A 23,286-nucleotide genomic window follows, 5' to 3' on the forward strand; every position below is an offset into this window, starting at 1 on the left:
AGTGTCTTTCTCTAGGTGATTAACCGAACAGAGTAGATTCACCCACACCCTGGAATACGATTCAGCCATAAAAGGACGGAGCCATCGCTGCACTCAACAATGTGGGTGAACTTCAAGGAAGTTGCTGAGTGGTAAAAGCCAATCTCAGAAGGAGAGGTTGTACATGATCCGTTTACACAACAGTTGTGAAGTAACACAATTACAAAGGCTGAGAACTCATGTGGGTGTGGCTAGAAAGGGGTAGCACGGGAGCGTCTCGTGAAGGTCGGTTGAGTTTCTTGGTTGGTGGTACACACGGCTGCGAGTGTGATAAGACTACAGAGAGCCACACGTGTGCACACGCACAGACACGTAAGTGCATGTAAAACGGGGGGGGGGGGATATGGGGGCGCCTGGGTGGCTCAGGTGGTAAGTGTCCCGATTCCAGCTCAGGTCATGATCTCACGGCTCATGTGTTCAAGCCCCACATTGGGCTTGGTGCTGATGGTGCACAGCCTGCTTGGGATTCTCTCTCTCTCCCTCTCTCTCTGCCCCTTCTGCACATTCTGTCTCAAAATGAATAAATGAATCTTTTAAGAAAAACCCAAAACACAAACAAATGAAATGCCCATCTAGGGCACCGGGGAAAAGGTATAAAGGATTTCTGTGCACATCTGGACCAAATTCTTCTATTAGTTCAAGCTATACATGTATATATGTCAAGACTTGTCAGAGCAGTAAAAAAAAGAATTGATGAACCTCCCACCGCAGTTGGAAATTTAATATACATCCCTAATAATTGGTAGGCTGTGGTAGTTTTGCACGCTACTAATAATTTGATGTCACGGGCAGAATTAGGTTAACGCAGTAGTCAGTCTTACTAACTGGAGGGCACACATTCTTTTCAGGCGCACGTGGAACAGGTGTGACTATTTACGACCACCTGCTGGGGAAAAAGCCAGTCCGACAAATGTCAGAATGTATTTGAAGATGGCTCTCAGACAGACCACGCGCTCTAATCGGGATGCAGGGAAGTTCCAAGTCGACACCAAAAAAGGAACCAGAAAAAGCCCAGACTTCTGGATATTGAAATACACACACCTAAACAGCTCATGCGTCAGATAAGAAAGTACAATGAAAGTGGAAAAAATTGGGGCGCCTGGGTGGTTCAGTCGGTGAAGCGGCCGACTTCAGCTCAGGTCACGATCTCGCGGTCCAAGAGTTCGAGCCCCGCGTCGGGCTCTGGGCTGATGGCTCGGAGCCTGGAGCCTGCTTCCGATTCTGTGTCTCCCTCTCTCTCTGCCCCTCCCCCGTTCATGCTGTGTCTCTCTCTGTCTCAAAAATAAATAAACGTTAAAAAAAAAAAAAAAAAAAAAAAAAGTGGAAAAAATTGACCTAAACGGATGCGAAAAGAATACAGCAGCCAACATAGACAAGAGGGAGATGTATCCAGACACTTAGATACTTACATCAGGAGAGAATTATACTTAATTTTAGTGAACATTTACTACATACTTGCTACTTTTCTTGATACTGGGGAACAGACAACCGAAACAGACACAAAAATTCCTGCTCACATAATACGCTCAAGGTGGAGTGAAAGAGACGGGAGTACAAATCAGTGAAACAGAAAACAGGCCTCAGAGAGAACATCGCTGAAGGGGAATGCGTGGCTGAGAAGACGGACACCTGGCCAGAGGAGTGATCCGGGGCGGACATAAATGCTAGAAACAACATGACCTGTGCGGCAGGAATTAGGCAGATACTAACAGATCATGCCTGTCCGCTTGAAGTGGATACGTTGCAGGAAAAACTCCCGGCCTACATGCTCCTACAGGCAAGTTCTCAAGGAACAGATAATGCAAATGCGATGTAACTTTTTCCAGAGGTTTGCGATGCTAATATAACCCTGATGGTCAAACCGACGAGGGACTTCACAGGAAAGGACAAGTACAGTCTAACTCACTGTTAATCTTCAGAATAGAACTGTCACAGGGCGGGCGGGGGTGGGGGGGGGTGGGCTTAGCTGGTGGAGCATTTCGGCTCGGGTCATGGTCCCAGGGTTTCTGGGATCAAACCCCGCATTGGGCTCTGTGCTGAGCGTGGAGCCTGCCTGAGATTCTCTCACCTTGATGCTCACGAGCTCGCTCTCCAAAAAAAAAAAAAAAGGAATAAAAGTGTGAGTTATTTTGCGAACCACGGGAAAGCCACAGGCACATCCAACGGGAAGGAGAGGATGTTGTGTTATGGAGACGCTGGAAGCTGGGAGGCGTTTTTCTGAACCCACGTCCACTGGAGAGAAGCAGGGGGTCGGTCGGGGTGACGGCCACTGCTGAGCGGCGGGGGGGGGGGGGGGGGGGGGCGGGCGGGCTTCTTGCAGGAGAGGCGGCGCATCTGGGAATTCTGGGATTCTTTTCCCAAGGACACTCTTCCGTGGAGCCTGCGCTGGGGGCTCCTTCCCGACGGCGCAGCGCCCCCTTCTGGCTGCGTTAGCGAGGTTTCTCCAGGAATGTGCCCACGCAACGGGTGTTTACATTCAGGGCCGCTTGTGGTTGAAATACCGACAGGGTTTTTCAAGGAACTTGGTAAGCTGGTTCGAGAGACTTCTGTGGAGGAGCTCTGGGCTCCAGCCAAAGAAGCAGGGAGAGGGGACTTTCCTCCCAGAGATCGAGACACGCTAGCGCTCCCTGGCTGAATGCCCCGTGGTGTGGGCATAGGCTCGCGTCTGCAGACCCGCCCGGGGCCAGGCACGCCCCACCCGTCAGGGCAGAAAGGCCAGCCCACGGGATACAAGGCCCAGGACGACCGGTTCCCCAGGCAGGAGAACGGGAATCGGAACCCCTTCCTCTCACCCTCCACAAAAAACACGTCCAGGTGGATCAGACTCACAATCAGCAGGACGCTAAAACCTTTCGATTTTTTCCCCGAAGTTAATTCACTTACTTTGAGAGAGGCAGAGACGGTGTGAGTGGGGGAGAGGCAGAGAAAGAGAATCCCAAGCAGGCTCTGCGCTGTCAGCATAGAGCCTGACGCGGGGCTGGGACCCATGAACCGTGAGATCATGACCTGAGCCAAAACCAAGAGCCTACGCTTAACGGACTGAGCCCCCCAGGCGCCCCTCGAACAAAGCCTTTACAAAGCGAGTTAGGAGAACATCTTACGACCTCCCGGTAGACTACTCACACGAGACCCCATAGGAGCAGAAAAGCAGCACATCTGGACTAATTCAGAGTTTCCATGACTTCGCTGCCAGGATGAACGTTCAGAGTGTACATAAAGAATGCCCGCAAGTGAGTGCGAAAACATAAACAATCTCTAGAAAAGGCACTAGGGGCCTGAACAGGCGCTTCACAGCAGACAGGAAAAACACCCCGTCTCTTCAGAAACACAGGAAGCGCCACAGAAATCTCGAGAGTCCATGTTCACCAGCTTCTCACAAACCGTCAAGTTGCACAATTCCAAACGTCGGAGAGGACGCAGGGGAACCAAAACTGTGTGTCTGGTCTTGGGAGTGCCGGATGGCGCCCTCGTTTTGAAAACAATGTAGTGTTTGCTGGGGATGCTCACACACATGCATACAACCACCCACTTGTTCCTAGGAAGTTCCCCCAGGGAAATGCGTGCAAATGCAAATGCAAAAAAACCAAAACAAAAAAAAACAAAAAAAAACCAGCCTGGAGCTAGAGACCCCTGCGTGCTCGTGCTCCTGCTCCTGCTCATGCACTCGGATGACGTGCAGGCTTCGGGGGAGCCAGGCCAGAAAACGGTGCAGCAACCACAATAAACCAACCACAACTTCAGAGGTCTACGTGGACGGACCTCAGAAGTCACCTGAGCGAAAGAAGCAAGTTACCGAACCATCTGTGCAGCACGTAAACATAAACTGCGGTCCAGCACCAGGAAACGCAACAGATATATTTATTTAGGGGGGGAAATATATATAAACGCAAATGCGTGGATAAGTGGAACACTATAAAGAGAAGTAAGAGACTAACGAACGTAAAACCCAAGAGAGTGCGTGGCTCTGACTGGGGCCATGGAAGGGTCTTTGATGTACCCGTTCCCCTCTTGTTTGTTTGCTTTTTGATAGGTTTCACGCCCAGCGAGGAGCCCTGTGCGGGGCATAGAACCCATGACCCTGAGATCAAGACCTGGGCTGAGATCACAAGCCGGATGCTTAACCCACTGAGCCGCCCAGGCGCCCCCGTGTTGTTAGTCTTCCCACTGTGCGCAATTGCCCCACCTGCTCTCCTGTGTGTCTGCCGTGCCTCACAAGGCGCCACAGCCTTTTCCCCTTCCCGGGGTCCCTTTGGTAAATCCGCTCTCCTCAGGACAGGTGGTGGGTGGGTCTCCCCTGTGCCCACACCATGCGGTTCAGGAGCACCCCTTGCTCACTGTACATGCACGGATCCTGGTGTACAAGTGTTTGCCGAATGACTGAATGAGCACGTGAAGAAAGTGAGCAGTGAGTTGTGAACGTGAATGAAGGGAAGTGTCACCAAAGTGGACTCTGGATGTGGCTGGAAGGGGGAGCCAGAGCCTTAAAGGCCAATCACAGGAAGAATCATGACTTACAGGCCCCACCAGGGAAAGATGCGCACTACCTCTCCTATGGGAAATCCACCCCCTGAAACCCACCAGTGGCCGTCACTCTGAACTCTCGCTTTTCTCCAGTGGACGTGGGTTCAGAATAACCCCTTCTTCCGTCTCTATAAAATAGCATCCTCTCCTTTCTTTGTCAGATCTGCCTGTAGTTTTGCTGGAGTTTGTAAATGCCGAACTGCGATTCTGTCATTCCCACATAAACCAATTTTTGCTAGTAAAATAGACGGTCTTATTTTTCAGGTGAACAGAGTGAAGGGCCTTTACCGGTTAAGAGGTTTCAGCCATAAGACGCGGCGCCTCCCAACGGGGAGACTGAGGCAGGCATAGCCAAAATGTCAGTGGACCTCAGCAAGGGTCCGCGACCTGGGAGGTCTGGATCCCTCTGGCTGCACCTCTCTGCAAAGGCATTCCTCTGCCAGGACCCAGGGCCAGGCCACATGTAGCACATCTGGAGCCCCCCCCCCCCCCCCCCCGTCACCGCTAGGTTCCCAGAGGCCCCTCCCATGGTGAGTTCCTGCCAGGAGCCCCCTTTCGTGCCCCCCAGCCCACCTCCCACTCAGGAAGGACGTCTCTGCACCAAGGAGGGAGGTTGCAGCCCCGGTTCTGTCTCAGAGAGAACTCACTCTCAGGCTTCTTCCTGGCTGCCCCCTGCTCCCTGCCTGCTTTCCTTCTCTTCCGGGACTAATCTGGGCCCTGGGCCATGAGCCCTCGGCATCCAGGCCTCCACTACCCTGGCCCCATCCTCTCCCGGCTGGTGGATCTCCGTCCAAGGACCAACCAGAGCATCAGGGAACCCTGCTTGGGCTCAGTGCGGTGAGGTGTGGGGGCCGGGAGGGGGGGCAGCACAGGGTGGGGTGTGGGGGCCGGGAGGGGGGGCAGCGCAGGGTGGGCGGGCCTGTAGGCAGCGCCCCGGCTGCCCTTTCTTGCGCTGGGCTCCCCGTGGGCCGCCTTTGTCTCTTTCTTTTCAACTTAATCTGCAGGCCTCTCCCTCCTCTGGGCTCTCCCGGTGGAAGAAAGGCCTAGAGGGAGGGGCAGGGGGGTGCCCGCAGAGCCAGAGCCCTGCGCTGGCCACACCCGGAGACTCTGCTGGGGCCCAGCCAGACGGGGTTTCGAGCAGGCTGAACCATCTCCGGGATTCCCACCCTTTCTGCTGTCAGGGTCCAGAGCTGAAAGAAAAGCTCCTTTACTAGGCCAGTGACACCAGCCCCTCAGCCTGGGCAGCATCCCAGCCCAATTGTTCCTGCTGGTTCCAGCCAGCCCGGGTGCTGCCCAGACCCTGTCCCCATCAAAGGCCACCCTTTGGCCACCACCTCCCTGCCCCCAGTCACTGGCGCTCGGGGTGGTCTTGCCACATGGCTCCCTGCTGTTACATGGCTGGGATTCTTGGTGCCGGAATTCCTGTTTTGCCTAAGGCCCGGAGTGGGGGTGGCTCCTGGCCAGGGAAAGGGGTGATGCTTGGCTAGGCTGGCTCACAGGGTGCCTGGGGAGTTAAAGCACAGAGGCCAGACGTTTCAGGGGATTAAGGGGGCAGAGCTGAGGTCTAGGGCTGGCTGAGCGCTTCCCTATCCCAGTCAGCATCCAGGGACCTGTTGGCGGACAACCAGGACTGGGAGATCTTCTCCCTTATCTCCTTGCCTGGTGCACAGAGGACCCTCCTCCTGCTCCCCACCGCTGCCCTCCCCAGTCCAGGCTTCTGGGCACCCCACTCTCCAGGCAGAGGGGGTGTCAGGGATGGGCCAGCGCCCCTGAGCCAGGAGACTGGCACTGGTCCATATGAGCTTGGGCTCTGGTCTCTCAGTTCACTGTAAGTGTGACCACCCTGCCCCTTTCTCTGAGTGTGTCCTCACCTGTCACCTTGGCACTAGGGCTGTGTGTGGGATAGGTCTGACTTCATGTTGCTTGGCTGCCCAGCTTTGAGCCCTCAGCACCTTGAGGGCAGGCCCAGACTGGGTCACTCTGATGTCCCCAGGGCCTGACTGTACATTTGCAGCTACCTGCCGTGTAGCCTACAGCTGGGTCCGCACCACTGGCTGGCTGGCCCTTGATTTCATGGAGAGTACGGCAGGACCCCAGCCGGGACCGGTGCAGCTCCTGTCGCTAGTGGTGGCTCCTTCCGTCAGGATCAGGCCGGAGAAAAGCTGGCCACTCCGGCAGCCTGGCCCTCTGAACAGAGGCTGCCGGAGAGCCAGCCCCGCCCACCCTTCCAGGCCAGGCCTCCTGCCTAGACTCTCCTGGAGAGGGCTGGGGGTTCTCTTAGGTCCTGCCCAGGGGAGGTGGGGGGAATCCCCCAGTGCCCACAGGCCGACCCTGGTAGCCAGCACGAGGGGTCAGGGGGACGCGGCAGAGGGGACGAGTGTCGGAACTGGGCGGACAGGAAGCAGGAGGTGCTCGATAGCCGCGACCGGGGGCGCTGGGAGGGGCGGCGCGGGTGATTCAGCCGACACTTCTCCCACCTGCGCTCGCGGGGCGGGCGGGCGGCGGGCGGGGCGGCCAGTCAGTGGGCGGTCCTGGTCCGCCAGTGGGCGTGGCCAGCAGTGGCCTCTGTCCGCGCCCCGCCCTGGGCGCCTACCCCCGGGCCCCGGGTCCCCGGCCTCCAGCTCCCTGCCGCCCCTTCGACGACGCCTGGTGCGCCCGCGCGCCCGCCCATGGCTGGGAAGGTGCTGTCGCTGCTGCCGCCGTTGCTGCTGGCCGCGGCGGGCCTCGCCGGGCTCCTACTGCTGTGCGTCCCCACTCGAGACATCTGGGAGCTGCCCGCCCTCAAGGTGCACGCTCGGGCATCCGGCGCAGTCCGCGGAGTTGCGGGCCCCGGCTGGGAGGCTTGGACCCGAGCAGGGCCAGGCTGCGCTCCCGCGGCAGCCGAGGACCCCCACCCGCGCTGCGCTGCGCTCCTGGCCGGGCGCGGGGTGGAGTCCCGGGAACTCCCCGCTCGCGGTGCCCGTCGCGTAGCCTGTCAGGGACGCGGCCGAGAAGCTGTCTCTCCGCTCCCCAGATGCAGCCCCAGGACGCCCCAGGCTGCGGCTGGACCCGCCGCCCCCAGCCCTGTGCTGCGCCCCAGGGATGCATACCCTCAGGGTTCAGTCAGATGGGGTGCGGCGGGCGTCAGAGCCTAGGGACCCCTCCCCACCCACCCGGTGGCCCTGACAGTGCGGGGTCTGCCCTTGAGGGGCGCCCGGTGGGAGGACAGGCCCGGCTGGTCCTAGAGGCGTTGGGGTGGGCTAGGCCAGATCTGCTCCCGCCAGGCTCCTGCAGTCCTGCCGGCTCCCTTGACCCTTCATTGCACTGGTAGGAAGAGAGCTTTGCTGGGGGTATGTGGGTGCTCCAAGCCCCAGCAGTCCAGGATGGGAGGTCGCAGGAGTGGGCGCTCTGTAGCCAAGGGCCACAGCTTGGGGGGTGCTGAGGCTGGGGGGCGGTTAGCCTGCTGATGCTGCTGTTCCCAGGTTGGGGAAGAGGCCTGGAGAGGCCCCTTTCCCCTGCTCAAGAGGGCACGGGCTCCAGTGGGGCTCTCAGTGCTGGGAGCCTGGCCCTTGGAACTGCAAGGAAGGCCCACGTGGCCCCTCTCAGCTCTGCAGCACCCAGCTCAGAGGTGCTGGCCTTGAGGCTCAGGGAGGGGGTGTCTTCAGGCATGCTTCCACATCCTGAGGCTGGGCTGAGGTCAGAGAGGTAGGGACACAGACATGGAGAAAGCGTGGGTGCAGGTGTTCCTGCAACTGGGTTTCTCTACTGCCACCTGGGGACCTCATGTCCCTAGGGCGTTTCCGAGGGTGGTCCCGGGACTTTTCTGACACTGACACAACCCTTCAGCTTGCCCTTGCCAGGAAAGTTCCTGCAGTCAGAGGAGAAAAGGCTCCTGGCTGTCCACCCCTGCCCCCATTCTCTCCCCTACCAAGCCGTGTCTCTGTGGTGGTCCCTGCCGCCTGAACCCCAGTACTTCATTCTGGAGGTTCCAACCTTGCCACAGGGTGGGGGTGGGGGGAGACCCGGGGAGCCAAGGGGCGTGGCCTCAGGTCCCCACCCTCACCCCCATTCCCAGTACGGCATTGTCCTGGACGCCGGCTCCTCGCACACGTCCATGTTCATCTACAAGTGGCCTGCAGACAAGGAGAATGACACAGGCATCGTGGGCCAGCACAGCTCCTGTAATGTACGCGGTAAGGCCCCCTGCGCCTGGACACCCACTCCACTCACTGTAGGACCTCAGGCGCCCTCTCTGGCCTTAGCCTCTGAAGTCAGGCGCCTCGGCTCGATGCCACTGGGGCCTGCTCCAGGAAGGAGCTGCAGGAACCTCCAAAAGAGGCTGGGACCCTGGGCCTGGGAGAGGCTACAGGCAGGTCATTCTAGAAAGTAAGCCTCAGGCAGTGCCTGGGAGGTTTGGGCTTTGCCTGGCCCAAGACTGGCACACCAGGCAGGCCCCTCGGGAGGCTAGGCCAGATTGACAATGCCTAGTGCTTTATCCTGGCACCTGGGCCCACACCCATGGGCGGGCAGCAGCCTCAGAGACTCTGGGTGGCCCAAAGGCAGGTAGGGCCTTTTGTCTCTGAGGGCTTAAACCGGGAAGGTGTGTCCAAGCTGCCACCGGGCTTGGGAGCCCAAGGTCCCCAGCCCTCCTGGCCCATGGCTCTTCCAGGGGCTGGCTGTCAGGCTTGGGCCCATCTCCCTGTCCCCCTCCAGGAGGGGGCATCTCCAGCTACGCAGACGACCCTTCCAGGGCTGGCCAGAGTCTCGTTGAATGCCTGGACCAGGCACTTCAGGAGGTGCCCAAGGAGAGCCATGTGCACACGCCCCTCTACCTGGGAGCCACAGCAGGCATGCGCCTGCTCAAGTGAGTGTGCCCTTGACCTTCCTGGTCTCCACAGAGCCTCAGCATAGGGTGGGCCCCACACGCCCTCAGCAGCGGCCCTGAGCGGGGACCCACGCGGTCGACCGGCCACACACGGTGCACCCCAGCAGCAGGATCTTGGCTCCCTGGGGAGGATGGCCCTCAGAGTCCTCCCTGTGTTACAGCCTGACCAGTCCCGAGGCCTCGGCCAACGTGCTCGCGGCTGTGACCCGGACGCTGACCCGGTATCCCTTCGATTTCCGTGGCGCCCACATCCTCTCGGGCCAGGACGAGGGGGTGTTCGGTTGGGTGACGGCCAACTACCTGCTGGAGAACTTCATCAAGGTGGGCCTGATGGTCAGCCCAGTGAGCCAGGGGGCGTGGCACCCACCCACCAGCTGACCCCCACCCTCCGCTCCCCACAGTATGGCTGGGTGGGCCGGTGGTTCCGGCCAAGGAAGGGGACGCTGGGGGCCATGGACCTGGGGGGCGCCTCCACACAGATCACCTTCGAGACGGCCAGCCCAGCCGAGGATCCAGCCAATGAGGTCCGGCTGCGGCTCTATGGCCAGCACTACTGCGTCTACACCCACAGCTTCCTCTGCTATGGCCGTGACCAGGTCCTCCGGAGGCTGCTGGCTGGTGCACTCCAGGTGCCCCACCACCCCTGGCCCGCCTGCACCACTGTGCCCTCCTGGAGGAAGGGGGGTGAGAAGAGACGGGAGCTGAGGGTTCAGAGCAGAGCCTGGACCGAGGAGGGCTCCTCTGGCAACAGGAACCAAAGCTGGGTTGTAATCAGCTGGCAGGATAGATGCGGAGGGATCCTTCCTGGGCAAAAGCCAAGTGGTGGTGGGGGGGGGGGTGGGGTCTGGCGAGTGCCTGACTGGGGGAAAGGGGGGCCAGGGCCAGGTCTCCAAAGGCCTGGATTTTGTCCAGCAGGTAAGGGGAAGCCATAGATTGCTCCTGAGTGCAGAAAGTGATGTTGCCCAAGCGGGACTTACGAGAGAGTCAACAGGCAGGCCCTCTGGGGAGGCTTTCCAAAGGCCCTGGGCAAGGGGTAGTGGGCGGACTTTGGAGGAAGAGTGATGCCTATCACAGCCCTACATTCCCCTAGACCCACGGCTTCCACCCTTGCTGGCCGAGGGGCTATTCTACCCAAGTGCTGCTTCAGGACGTGTATGAGTCTCCATGTACCGCGGCCCAGCGGCCCCAGACCTTCAACAGCAGCACCCGGGTCAGCCTGGCGGGGAGCAGCGACCCTGCCCTCTGCCGTGGCCTCATCTTAGGACTCTTCAATTTCTCCTCCTGCCACTTCTCCCGATGTTCCTTTAATGGCATCTTCCAGCCCCCAGTGGCTGGGAACTTCATGGTGAGTCCAGGGGGTGGGAGTGGGGGCGGGTGCCCTGTCGCATGTGGGGCCTGCTCATGGGGAGACCGTACCCCCCTTGCAGGCCTTCTCTGCTTTCTTCTACACCGTGGACTTCCTAAGGTCTGTGATGGGGCTTCCTGTGGCAACCCTGCAGCAGCTGGAGACAGCCGTAGTCGCCGTCTGCAAGCAGACATGGAGTCAGGTGAGGCCTACTCCCGCCTTCTCCAGGGTTGCACAGGAGGCCCCGGTCAGCTGGCATCATGCCTCCCTGAGGCCTGGCCCTAGAACCGAGATCTGGAGGACAGAGCGCATAGCAAAGGCCCCGTGGCAGCAGGGCGCACAGAGGGAAATGGGGTGGGGACTGGTTGCAGCAGGAAGGACCGGCAGAGTTTAGGGCTGGGGGAGCCAGACTTTGAAGACAACACCCAGGCTTCTGGGGTCTGCCACCGGTTAGACGCTGGTACCAAGTAAAGGAAGACGGAAGTGCTCGCTCAGGTGGAGTGCCAGGTGTCTGCCAGACCCCGGGAGAAACACAGTGTCTGTGGGCTCTGGTGGTGACCGAGGCCCCGTCCTGTCTTCTCTGGGTCTAGTCGCAGGCAGACTTAGGGGGTGCGGGGAAGTGGGGACAAAAGGCCAGCCCAAGGTCCATGCGGAGGGCCTGGAGCTTCTCCTGTTGCCCTGACCACGGGCTAAGGTCGCTGCCAGCCTGCTGCGCCCTGGGTGGTCATCCCTGCTGTGCCCCCGGGGGCCCACCTCCAAGGCAGGGGTGTCCACTGCCATCCATCCACAAGTCACACTGTCCTTCCTGGAGGGCACAGTCCTGCCGTGGGGGGGGGGGGGGGGGGAGGAGGAGGTGGCCCCTCTGGCCCTTCACTGCCCGTGGGTGTGTGTTGGGGGGAGGGGTGCGGCACGCCGCCGGCCAGCGCTCCTCGTGGGCCGGGACCTCCAGGTGGCGGCCGGCCCGACAGTCTCCCCCGCGCGTCCCAGCTGCAGGCTAAGGCTCCAGGGCAGCGGGCCCGCCTGCCCGACTACTGCGCGGGGGCCATGTTCGTGCAGCAGCTGCTGAGCCGCGGCTACGGCTTCGACGAGCGCGCCTTCGGAGGGGTGACCTTCCAGAGCAAGGTAGGAGCTGGCGGGGGTGGGGGTGGGGGAACCCCCGGGCCGCGCCGAGGCTGAGGCCAGTGTCCCTCGCCCGCAGGCCGGGGACACCGCGGTCGGCTGGGCGCTCGGCTACATGCTCAACCTGACCAACCTGATCCCCGCCGAGCCGCCGGAGCTGCGCAAGGGCACAGACTTCAGGTCCTGGGTCGCGCTTCTCCTGCTTTTCGCCGCCATGCTTCTGGCCGCCGTGGTCCTGCTGCTGCGCCAGGCGCGCTCGGCCGGGGGGTCGAGCGCCATCTAGCGGCGGGCCGGGTCCCGGTTCCCCGTCCCACCCGTGACGCCTCCGCCCACAACGCTGCTCCGGCCGAGACTGGGGGCCGGGCCCACGGGGGACCGGGGTGGGCGAAGGGAGCCACCTCCGGCCCCTGCCTGCCTGCTGCAGCCTTCTCCAGCCTCCAAGGTCTCCTGCTCCTCCCCGCGCCCCCACGCCCCCCCCCCCCACTTCCTGGGGGTGGGGGATTCAGACCCCCCCCCCCCGGAGCCCTGGGCTGGTGACTTCAGGACTGGGTGTCTAGGGACCCCCACCCCGCCCTCGGGAGTCTGGGTCTGCATCGGGGTGGTCAGAGCCCACAGGCCGGGAACGCAGCGCTTCCTTGTGACAATTTTGTAATAAAAGCTTCTTCCTAGAGCCGCGGAATGTTCCTAGGGTGGGGCCTCCTTGCTGCTGCCTGCCCTCCCTCCCTCCCCACAGCTATGTTGGCCAGGAAGGCCCACTGCTGGTCCCCAGGGTGGCCCCGGGCTCCTTCTCCTTCCTTCTTCTCTGGGCCCGGACTGGAGCGGTGAGGGAACCCTGGTTCCCTGGTCCCCTGCTCCCAGTGTGTGGCCTGGAGTAGCTGTGGGATGGCCGAGCCAACACAGACCCCGTGTCCCCTGAGTCTTCTCCGGCCAGCAGTGCCCCTGCGGCACCTCCAGATCTGCATCAGTGACCCAAGCAAGATTGGAGCTGGGCCCTGGCCTGGAATTGGCCTGGGGGTGGGGGTGAGGGCGGGGAGCGTGGAGGTGGTGGAAACAGTGGGCAAGGCAGCTGTCTGGCTGCAGTCAGCGCTGGAAGAGTGAGGGGAGCGGTGGACAGACCCTCGGCAGGAAGCGGTGTTGGGGGCTGTTGTGATCAGGACCAGGAGGGCCGCGGGGCCCATTGCTCAGAGAGACGAATCCCGTGAAGAGGCTGGGCTGTAAGGCCCAGGGGCCACCACACTGAGACGCGGCTCCCTTCCTGCCTGGGTGTGGTCTTCCGCACCCCCAAGAAGCACCAGGTGCCCCCACCTGCCTCTCCTGCAACCTCCTCCCCCAAGCACTGTTGCACTGTTTGTTAATTTAATTTTTTTAATTTTTCCCCAGCATGGGAAGGCATGGTCTTGCCTGTGTCTCCCTGCCCCCGACCTTTCTAGAAAGTGAGTGCAGACACCATTTCTGTCTGGTCATTGCCCTGAGGGCAGCGCTTGCTCTGGGGTTTTGAGCCATTTCACGAGCCCGAGGGCAGCCAGCCGTACTTTTGGGATTGTGACACAAAGGGCTGAGAAGACGCATCGGGTGTGGAGGCTCACCCCTGTTCTCTCGGCAAGGTGAGCCGGAGGGAGGTTTCCAGGTGGCAGGGGTGGCTGTGCTCTCTGGAGGCAACCGGTGCGCTGTAAGGGTGTGCATCCATAGGTGCGAGCTGCCGTGAGGCCTCGGGGAGCTAAGGGCTGTCACCTAGGGACCGTGGACAGCTCCCAGCCGCTCCAGGTCGCTCTTGCCCCCTGGCGGCCTCACTGAGAGCAGCCGCCCCATTCCCCCGAGCGGTCACCAGCACCCGCCTGGTTCTGCGAGTGTCCGCTGCACACTGAGGGCCGTGTGTCCCTGAGGGCCCAGGTGCGGACGCACCTGTCCACCCGTGTGCGCCTGGTGTCCCTGTGTTCCTGGGGCTCGCGTCTCCAGGCCCAAGGCAGGTGCCCCGCTCCAGCGGGGCGGAGGTTGGGTGGGAATTGACAGAGAGGGGACCCGAGGGAAGTGTGTCCCGCGGAAGCCCACCCCAGGCCTGGCCGGGTTTGTGGAGGACACAGAAGGCCCCCGGCTGCAGAGGCCACAGAAGTCGGGGCGCCCCGAGGCCCCGAGCGAGGAGGTGGAATCGGAACTAGGGGAAGGGGGAGGGGGCGCAACCTGGAGGCGCCGGCCCGCCCCCGCAGGTGGAGCGCGCAGGCGCACTCCCCGAGCGCCTCCCGCCGCCGCGCCTGGATCCCGGATCCTTTGCCGCAGCGTCAGCGCCGCCGCCGCCGCCTCTTTTCCGCCTCCTTTCCTCCTCCGTCTCCGCCTCCGCTCCCTCCTCCTGCTCCGGCTCCTCCGCCTCCCGGACGCGGCGCCCGCAGCCCGCGCCGAGCCCCGGGCCGCGCGGTGCCATGCTGCCCCGGCGGCGGCGCTGAAGGATGGCGACGCCGGTCCCTCCGCCCTCCCCGCGACACCTGCGGCTGCTGCGGCTGCTGCTCTCCGGCCTCGTCCTCGGCGCGGCCCTGCGCGGTGCCTCCGCCGGCCGCCCGGGTGAGCCAGCGCGTCCAGCGCAGGCCGCGGGGGCACCCGGGGGCCGGGGAGCGCTCGGCTGCGCGGCGCCGCCGCCCTCGCCCGGCCGCAGGCCCCGCCTCGCCCGGGATGGGTAAACAGGCTGGGCCCGGAGGGCGCGGCGCCCTAGGGGCCGCCGAAGGGCTCCCCCGGATGGCGCTTCTCCTGGGTTCCTGGCGGCGAACCCGAAGTTCACGCGCGTCTGGCCTTTGTCTCTGGATCCGTGGGCTTGTTCTGTGTGTGTGTGTGTGTGTGTGTGTGTGTGTGTGTGTGTCTGTGTCCGAGGAGGGTTCTCTCCGGGTGGGCCCGCCGCTGGGAGTCTGTCCTGTGCGCGTCTGTGTGTGTGCGCGCTTCTCGGCCTCCGCGTGTCCGGGCCTGGCTCCGGGTGCCTGCCGGCCTTGCTGCTGGTGTCCGTCCTGGGGACTGCCTGTCCCCCTGCGTCGGGTGGCCGGTGGGGACGAACCTTACCTTGCTGCGGTGAGGGAGTCTGAGTTGTCCCAGGCTTAGGGGCTTGTTCTGGCTTCAGTGGGGCAGGAGGGCTACCAGTCTGGAGCTTCCTCCCTCACCTCCTGCCCTGGAGGGCCCCCTTATGCGCTAGAGGCTGAAGGGCACCCCCCAAGGTATGCTCCGCAGAGCCTGAGGAGCCCAGCGTCCTGGGAGATGGGCAGTGAGGCTCCAGGTCCGAAGGTCTGCGGGAACCCAGGATCCAAAATGCACCCCCCACTCCAGGGCTGAACTGGGAGACTGTGCTCACACATTCATTCACTTCTCCTGGCAGCAGCACAGGAGAGGTGCTCTTCTTAGCCCATTTTACAGGTGAGAAAACAGGTACAAAGAAGTTAAGTGACTGGTAGGTGGTACAGCTGGGGTGCCAACCTGGGCCGTGTGGTTCTGTGGGAGGCCTCCAGAGGCCTCTTGGGCATAGCACCCCTGGACAGGGGGCTGGGGCATGGCTGGCCAGGGATCGTGAAGGCTGCCTGCTGAGAAGCTGACCCTAGAGCATGAAGGGTGGGGCCTCCCGAGGAAACGCAGCCTCTGTGCTGAGCCCCTGGGGTGGCCAGTTGCTGTCCCGGCTGCTGATCAGCCTTATGCTCTCACAGATGTGGGATGTGGTGCCAGCCAGTCTCCAGCTGCCGCTGTTCCTGGGACCTCATCCTGCGCCCGAGGCGGGACTGGGGACTGTCCCTGGGGCCTCATCCTGCGCCCGAGGCGGGACTGGGGACTGTCCCTGGGGCCTCGTCCTGCGCCCGAGGCGGGGAGGACTTTTCCAGGATTAGCAAGGCAGCAGCCATGTCTTTCTAGGCTGGAGGACTGGGAGTGGAGGGAGGTCTCTGCAACCCAGACCCTGGCACCAGCTGTGCGCCTTGGGCCTCTACCCCTGGCCTAGTGCGCTCTGGGTTCTCAGCACCAGGAGCAGGGACTGTCTGGCTTCCTGGGCACCCAGCTGGTGGGTGGGGTCCAGACTGATGGGCTGACACAGGCTTAACGTTTAACTAGCCCACGCCCCGGGCCGGCTTTCTGATACCGGTGCCTGCTGACCGGAGGTAGTGCAGGATGGGGTCCCCGGGATGGGAGTCTGCCTGCTTGCCGCAAGGACTGCTGGGACTTCCTGCCTACAGACAGGAGGCTGGGAGTATCAGGTTACCAAGGAAACCAAGTCAGGCCAGCCAAGGTCTGGAGAAGGACAGGGCCGGGGAGTCCCTGATCCCTCACATACCTTGGGCTCTAATGGTCCTCCTGCAGTATATGTGTGTGTGTGGGGGGGGGGGGGGGGAGGCTAGGTAGAGAGGAGTAGTCCTAGTCCTCCAAAGATGCCCCATCCCAGCCTCCCCAACCAGAATTGATGGGCCCGCTGGGTATCTTCCGGGGTCCTCTGGCTCTGCTGCTCATACCTGGGGCCAGCGTCCCAGGCCTTGGGAGATTCCCTCGTTTCGAGGCAACTCTCCTGCATCTGAGAAGGGAAATGGGCATGGAGGCCTACTAGCTGCGTATACAGGACACCACGGTTCGGACCCAAAGTCCCAGGGACTCCCCGGTCCCTGGCAGCGTGGCTGCAAGAGTGACCCTGGCCTGGCTTCCGTATTTCAAGCAAGTCAGATTTGCTGACCCTACTCTAGAGCTCCCCAACCCAGCAGCTTCTCTGTGCTCTGGTGACGGGCCAGAGGTCAGACGCTGGAGGAAGGGCTGTCTTCCCTTGTTCTGGGCTATCTTCCGGCTCTGCTCTGGGGCTGGGGGATGGCATGCTGGGACTTGCAGGGCAGTCCTGACGTGGTGGGAGAGGTGGGCGGCCAGCATCCTACGCTGTGCCTGTCAGAGACGGACCTGGGCCCCACCTTCCGGGGCTCCCAGTCTGGATGGAAGGTCCAGGGCTTGTTCAGGGCACGTTGCAACTGCAGGCAGGACCCAGAGGGCTGCACGGCCCTGGCCAGGAGCGCTGTTGCTCTGCAGCCAGTGAGGGAGGGCTTCCTTACAGGGCTGGCTCAGGCCTCCCAAGTGGACTCTGGGGAGTGGGTGGGGCAGGGAAGTTCCAGTAAAATGTTGGGACTGTTTGTCTTCCTGGTCCTGATTTCTGGCTGTTGGGAGGAAGGGCCTGCCCAGAACAATGGCCGGAGCCAGGCCAATGGGTCAGCTCAGTGGGGGAGGAGTGGCCAGGGCAGTACTGTCTCTGTGCAGGGGCTGAGCCAAGCAGGGCGGTGACCTGGCTCTGCTTTCTTCCTAGATGCCGCTGTCTGTCCTGGGAGCCTGGACTGCGCCCTGAAGAGGCGGGCACGGTGCCCCCCAGGCGCGCACGTCTGTGGGCCCTGCCTTCAGCCCTTCCAGGAAGATCAGGAAGGGCTCTGTGTACCCAGGATGCGCCGGCCTGTGGGTATGGGAGAGAAGGATGTCCTCCCCCCCTCCCCTGTCCTGACACATTCGCCACTTAACCTCGGCTCTTAGGTCCCTTGAGCTTTGTCAGGTTCCGGAGACTCTTCCGCCTCCGAGTAGCCTGGTGATCTTTCCAGATAGCACCAGCCCAGAGCCTGGCAGTGTGCCGAGGCCTGGGGCAGTTAGCCCCTACCGGGACAAAGGGTGTGTGGTGTGAAATGCTGGGGTGACTCCAGGAGAGAAGGGGGTTAGAGCTCCCCAAGTCCTACCCCCTGGGCTGCCCCGGCTCCTCGCCCAGGGTGACCTCTTTCTCCGTGGCTCACTCACCCTGTGCAATCCATGTGGCTTACCGACCGATCTGAGCCCAGGATGTCTGGACAGCCAGCCAGATGCTGAGTGACTTCAGGTGTGAAGGGGATCACAGAGGGATGCCGGGGGAGCTGAAGTCTGGTGGGGCAGGAGGACCTTCCTGCCTGTAGGGGAGGCAGGGGAATGAGATGTACAGGCTTGCTTCTAGAAGGTGGCAGGCGTCCTGCTCTTTCGATGCTGTGCAGAGTGTCGACCTGGAGCCTCTGTCTGAGCTGTGGAGCCCACGGCAGGGACGGGGAGGAGGAGCCGAGACACCAGCCCTACTCAGAACTCAGAGAGCTGCCCTCAGTTCCTACTGATGATGATGACCTGGTGGGGGGGGGGGACAGAATGGGGCCTCTCCGCTCTTCTTGAGGAGCCACTGCCTGTCTTGGTAGAGAAGGGGTGGAGTGATGCATGGGTAACAGGTAGGGCGAGGAGCACCCTGCCCTTCTCCTCCTAGCCTCTGCACATTCCCCTAACTCCTCCGCTCCCTTGCCCCCACCCCCACTTTCCTGGGAAAGCTGCCGCTCCTGTGGACTGCCTTCGGCTGTCACCATGGCAACTCAGGATGGCCGGGGCTGGCAAGCTGGTACCTGGTCCTCTGGCCACCACCGGCCCCTGGGAGGAGCCTGGAGGGAGGAGGAGGCCTAGGCCTGGAGTCTGCTTCCTGGACCGGCCTCACCTTCTCTGGAGGGCCGCCGGCAGCTGGCGTTCCCAGGGATGGGCTAGGAGCCTCTTCATCTGATGGCCCCTCCCCCCACCCCCCCAGGGGAGAACCTGCCCAGGCGGAGACTGGAAGACGAGATTGACTTCCTGGCCCAGGAGCTGGCCCGGCAGGAGCCCCGGCACTCCAGGCTCACGGCCCAGCCCCAGCTTGAAGGCGCACAGCAGCACCTGGAGCCTGGTGAGCCCCAGCCGGTCCCCCTGCGTCTCCCCACCACTTTTGACCCCCCAGGCTGGTCCTGTGCTCTAACCATACCCTGCCTTCTCTCTGCAGCAGCCGCCCTGGGGCTCTCAGAGAGTCGCCAGGGCCCCAACCTGGGCCTCCCCTCCACTCGGGGAGCCCCGGCACCCACGGTCCACACATCCTTGGGCTCCCCTGTGTCGTCTGGGCCGGTGCACATGTCTCCCTTGGAGCCCCGGGGCGGGCGCGGTGACGGCCTCGCCCTCGGTAGGTCTGCGGGTCTGTAGGTCTCGGTGGGCCGGACGCAGGGTCCCGCCCTGAAGGCCGTCCTCACCGCGCCCCCTCCCCGCAGTGCTCGTCGTGGCGTGCTCGGTAGCCGGCGCGGCCGCTCTCGCCGTCGCCGCTCTCTGCTGGTGCAGGTGAGCGCGGGGCGGGCCGGGCGGACTGGGGACCGCGGGCGGCGACCCCGCGGGTCTCAGGCTCCACTCCCCGCAGGCTGCAGCGAGACCTCCGCCTGACTCAGAAGGCCGACTACGCGGCCCCGCAGGCGCCGGGCTCCCCCGCGACGCCCGGGATCTCGGTGCGTGGCCCCGCCCCACCGCCCCACCGCCCCCGCCCGGCCCCTCCCCGCCGCGGCCTGACCTCCCTGCCCTCCCCCTGCACAGCCTGGCGACCAGAGGCTAGCGCACAGCGCCGAGATGTACCACTACCAGCACCAGAGGCAGCAGATGCGGTGCCTGGAGCGGTGAGAGGCCCCACCCGGTCCGCCCGTCCCCATACCGGCCAACCTACCCGGCCAGGCCCTGCCGGCTGCGGCTCGCCCACCCTCCTCCCCCCGCCCCCCCCCCCCCCAGCCTCCCAGCCCCCCAGCCCGCCGCCCCTGCCCTTGGGCTCTGGGGCCAGACGCTCCGAGCCCCCCTTGCAGCCCGGGCCACTAGGCGCTGGAGGCTGTGGGAGGACCGAGCCGTCCCGCCCCCCACCCAGGCATAAAGAGCCGCCCAAGGAACTGGAGTCGTTGTCGTCCGACGAGGAGAACGAAGACGGCGACTTCACGGTGTACGAATGCCCCGGCCTGGCCCCCGTAAGCGCTGGGGCTGGGGGGGGGGGGGGTGTTTACTGCCTCCTGGGCCGCTCCCCCGCGCACCCCGAGCCTGACACTGGCCTTCACAGACCGGAGAAATGGAGGTCCGGAACCCGCTGTTCGATCAATCGTCGCTGGCCGTGCCCCTGCCGCAGTGACCCGAAGGCTGCTGCCCACCGGCTCCCGGACCGCACGGCCCACGGGTGGGGAGGGGCAGGGCTTGGAGTTTCCCCCTACAGAGACCCTGTTGAAGGTGGGCGTGCTTGTGGCTAGGCCAGGGCACGAGGGCGGGAACCCCTCATTGAGCAGACTCAGCCCCGTCCTGCCAGGGGCCACGTTCCCCTTGCACCTGCCCTCTGGAGTGGGAACCGCAAGTGAGGGGATGGGGCGAACCCCCTAAAGACCAGGCACGGATGAGGCATCCTGGAGACAAAACCATTAAAATACATTTCAAACACACCATCTTGGCGTGTGCTGCAGACCGGACTCAGTCCCACCATCTGGGGCTGCGGAGGATGGGGGTGCAGTGGGGACCTGGGGCTCCTCCCACGCTCTGAGGGTGGGGGAGGGGCATCTCTGCCCCCTGCTGGGGAAGAGAGGCTTTATTTTTCCACCAACACGGAGGACCACCCGTATCCAGTTTCCCCTGTGGGCCTCACCCCTACTGAAACTTCTCTCTCAAGTTGGGGAGGGAGGGGTGAAATGTGGGGCCAGGCGGGTCTGGAGTTGGTACCACCCCCTAAAAGAGCCCATTCCGTGCATGCTAAAAAGGGCAGGGGAGCGGGGGAAGTGGGCGCCCACGCACACCTGGCAGTCGGCACCCAAATGCCATTCTGCAGTTGCCCACCTGGGCCAGAAGGCGGGGAAGAAGCAGGCGCTGAGTGTGGGTTTGTTACAGGGACCACAGAGACACCTGGGCCCCTGCAGCACGTGGGCACGGCAGGCAGAGGGACCTGAGGGCTGCGGGCTGCACGCAGACCAGGGTGGAGCAGGTGAGGGGGGGAGAGGTGGCCGGGGCCCTGAGTGTCAGGAACTGGGTCTTGGCCCACACCAGCCACCCACCCGGGAGCAAGGATGCCGGGGGAGGGGAAGAGTGACCTTCAGGCGGACGTTCAGAGCGGGGGTGAGGGGGACCGCGCTGTGTCATCAGAGGTGTGGAGGGGTTTCAGGGAACAGGAGGGCCTACTGCAGACGCGGAAGGGGTGCAGGGATTGGGCCCGTCTGCCCCACTGAGGTGGGGGGGGCGGGGGGAGAGGGTTGGGTTCAAGAGAGAAATCTGAATTTCTTTTTTAATGTTTACTGGTGTATTTTGAGAGAGAGAGAGAGAGCAGAGGAAGGGCAGAGAGGGAGAGAGAGAATCCCCAGCAGGCTCCGTGCTGTCAGCTCAAAGCCAAACGTGGGGCCCAACTCACGAACCGTGAGGTCCTGACCTGAGTCAAAGTCAAGTTGAGCCACCCAGGCACCCTGAGAATTCTGAACTTCAGGGGCGACCCTGAGAGAGGGAGACAGCCGGGTTCCTGAGGGGAGACCGGTGGGTTGGGCTGGGGGAAATGAGGTTGCCCCTGCTTGGAGCACACGGCCTGTCCTAAAAACGTCTGTCTCTGGGGCTAGTGCCCACAAGGCTGGGAAGTCCTTTCTCCCCACCCTGGCTCCTGGGCCGTGGCCTTGGGCTGGCCCGCAGCTGGGAGCCTCGGTTTTCCTTCTGTGCACCGGTGTGGGAGATGGAAGGAGGCAGGTGCAGGGAGCTGGGAACCTGTGTGGGTGAGGGCAGGGTGACGATCGCATGTCCACTGTTGCTTCCTCTGTGCCTTCAGGGGAGATAGCCACGGAGGGAAAGGTGTGGAGGGTCCCAGCCTCTCTCAGGAAGGCCCAGGCGGTCTGCATTGCTGGCTGGCTCCTACATACTGAGGGCCAGGAGGTTCCCCTTGAGCTCTGGGGTCAGGCCCGGTGTCAGGACCCTTGCCTTTCCCGCTTCCTGTGGCCTGACCTGGGCAGGAGTGGCCACCAGGGCTTTCCTAGCTTCTGTCCCCAGCGTCCTTGCTGCCTGCTCCCCAGGGCCTCAGACAGGAGGGTCCCCCTTCCTGGGTAGCTGCAATGAGACAGGAACCGGTATGTCTGGGCCAGGGAAGCAAGGGCAGGGGCTGGGGTCCTCCAGGCAGTTGGGTCTCCCTTGGCATAGGCCCGAAGCAGCTCAGCAGCCCGCTCCCTACCTGGTTCAGGCCTTCCATTGGCCTCAGGCGACCTCAGGCAGGGCCAGTCCCTGCTTTTGCCTAGACTCCAGCCACCCTTTTTCCCCACAGGCCCAGGATACAGTGGGCTGCCCTGGGGTGGGGGCTCAGGGCCCAGGAAAGCTCTGTCTCCACAGGGACTTTGGAGACCCCAATCCTGGGCGAGGGGCCCATTACCTCCCTCTGTACCACCTGTAGCCTCGTACCCCCGCCACTGTTCCTGTTGCCGTCCCGGGGCCCCTGACCACGAACGACCTTCTTGGCACAAGAGGCTGATCCCATCTCTGCCCTCTGGCCCGACCCTGTGCAGAGCCCTCCTGCTTTAGCTCTTTACCAGCCTTCCCCAGCTTGACATTCTCCTTGAGCATAGGTGACGAAAGGTGACATTCTCACAGCCCAGCAGAGACTCCAAGGTGACACCCATCTGTTGGGAGATACCCCCACCCCTGCCAGACCCTTACCCTGCAAGAATGTAAGACCACATCTGGCACAGAACGTGGGGTGGTCCCTTAGCCAAGACCCTATGAAGTGGGCACTTTCTACGTGCAGACTCCAGGAGGTGACGCCTTCCTCCTGCAGTTCAGACACACTTCCCTGCCCCCCTGGGTGGCTGGCTGGGCTGGTTCCGGATCCCAGTCCCCCAGCTGCACCCCCACCCCGGGTTTCGTGCGGAACAGAAAGGGACGAGGCAAACTCAGTGCATGGGCATCTGGCGCTGGTCTTGGATGAGGAAGTGAACGTGCTCCCGGCCTGGGTGGGAAGGGAAGGGGTAGGAGAGGAGGCGCTGTGCTGCTGGCCTGGACCTGTGTGCCCTGTGGCTGGTCCACGTGGCCTCTGCAGCTCGAGACCAGAGTTGTCTCCCGCGGCAACTGGCTCCCGGCCCAGCCCTCGTGCTGCACCCCCAGCCTGGGGGCGCTCCTTGGCTACCTGCCAGTCTCTGCACCCACCTTCCAAAGGCTTCCCTGAACCCCCGGCATCATCTTGCCTTTGACAATGAAGTGTGTGCTGCCCTTGCTCCCTCCCCTGCGGGAGCAGGTGGCTTTGGAGCACGGCCACCAGGGGGCCTTCTGGGCACAGGCATGGACTCTGCCCTGCTCAGGATAACCCTTGGCCGGCAGGCAGCTAGGCTGTGGCCCCCCCCTTCCCTGAGGCAGCCCCCCAGGCTGGAGCTAACGCTGGTCCAGCCCTCCACCCCCCTAGGTGCTGCTGCCTGGCCGCTGTCTGCAAGGGGGAGGTGGCCAGTGGCCCGCCCTCCGTCTGGGGCAGGGCCCCCCACCCCCATCTGTGGTTCCTTCAGTGGGTGCCCACAACGAGGCCGGCCCCGAAGCAGCCCCGAGGGCTCAGCTGGGGGAGCCACAGTCCGCTCCTGCTCCCAAGATGCTCACGGGCTGCAGAGAT

General features: G+C 62.9%; 2 protein-coding genes across 4 annotated transcripts; both read left to right on the plus strand.

The window, feature by feature from the left end:
- The first annotated feature begins 7,089 nt into the window (after positions 1 to 7,089).
- On the plus strand, positions 7,090 to 14,050 carry ENTPD2 (ectonucleoside triphosphate diphosphohydrolase 2). Of its 3 annotated transcripts, XR_009251278.1 has the most exons (10): positions 7,090 to 7,346; positions 8,615 to 8,732; positions 9,253 to 9,403; positions 9,586 to 9,745; positions 9,826 to 10,053; positions 10,515 to 10,769; positions 10,852 to 10,971; positions 11,757 to 11,891; positions 11,968 to 12,330; positions 13,269 to 14,050. XR_009251278.1 is itself a non-coding variant. In XM_058693453.1 (9 exons), the coding sequence occupies exons 1-9, from the start codon at positions 7,230 to 7,232 to the stop codon at positions 12,169 to 12,171; spliced, it is 1,488 nt and encodes a 495-aa protein (XP_058549436.1). In that variant the 5' UTR covers positions 7,090 to 7,229; the 3' UTR covers positions 12,172 to 12,571. The 3 variants fall into 3 exon arrangements, 2 of the variants coding, with proteins under 2 accessions (XP_058549436.1, XP_058549437.1); XM_058693453.1 differs by lacking the exon at positions 13,269 to 14,050 and having other exon boundaries at positions 11,968 to 12,571; XM_058693454.1 differs by lacking the exons at positions 9,826 to 10,053; positions 13,269 to 14,050 and having other exon boundaries at positions 11,968 to 12,571.
- Positions 14,051 to 14,113: 63 nt separating this feature from the next.
- On the plus strand, positions 14,114 to 20,117 carry NPDC1 (neural proliferation, differentiation and control 1). The gene is made up of 9 exons (XM_058693456.1): positions 14,114 to 14,441; positions 17,179 to 17,325; positions 18,445 to 18,579; positions 18,673 to 18,846; positions 18,932 to 18,998; positions 19,075 to 19,159; positions 19,245 to 19,324; positions 19,564 to 19,660; positions 19,750 to 20,117. The coding sequence occupies exons 1-9, from the start codon at positions 14,330 to 14,332 to the stop codon at positions 19,816 to 19,818; spliced, it is 966 nt and encodes a 321-aa protein (XP_058549439.1). The 5' UTR covers positions 14,114 to 14,329; the 3' UTR covers positions 19,819 to 20,117.
- The last annotated feature ends 3,169 nt before the right edge of the window (positions 20,118 to 23,286 follow it).

This window comes from Neofelis nebulosa, chromosome 12 (assembly GCF_028018385.1).
Source record: "Neofelis nebulosa isolate mNeoNeb1 chromosome 12, mNeoNeb1.pri, whole genome shotgun sequence".
NCBI classification, from domain to species: domain Eukaryota; kingdom Metazoa; phylum Chordata; class Mammalia; order Carnivora; family Felidae; genus Neofelis; species Neofelis nebulosa.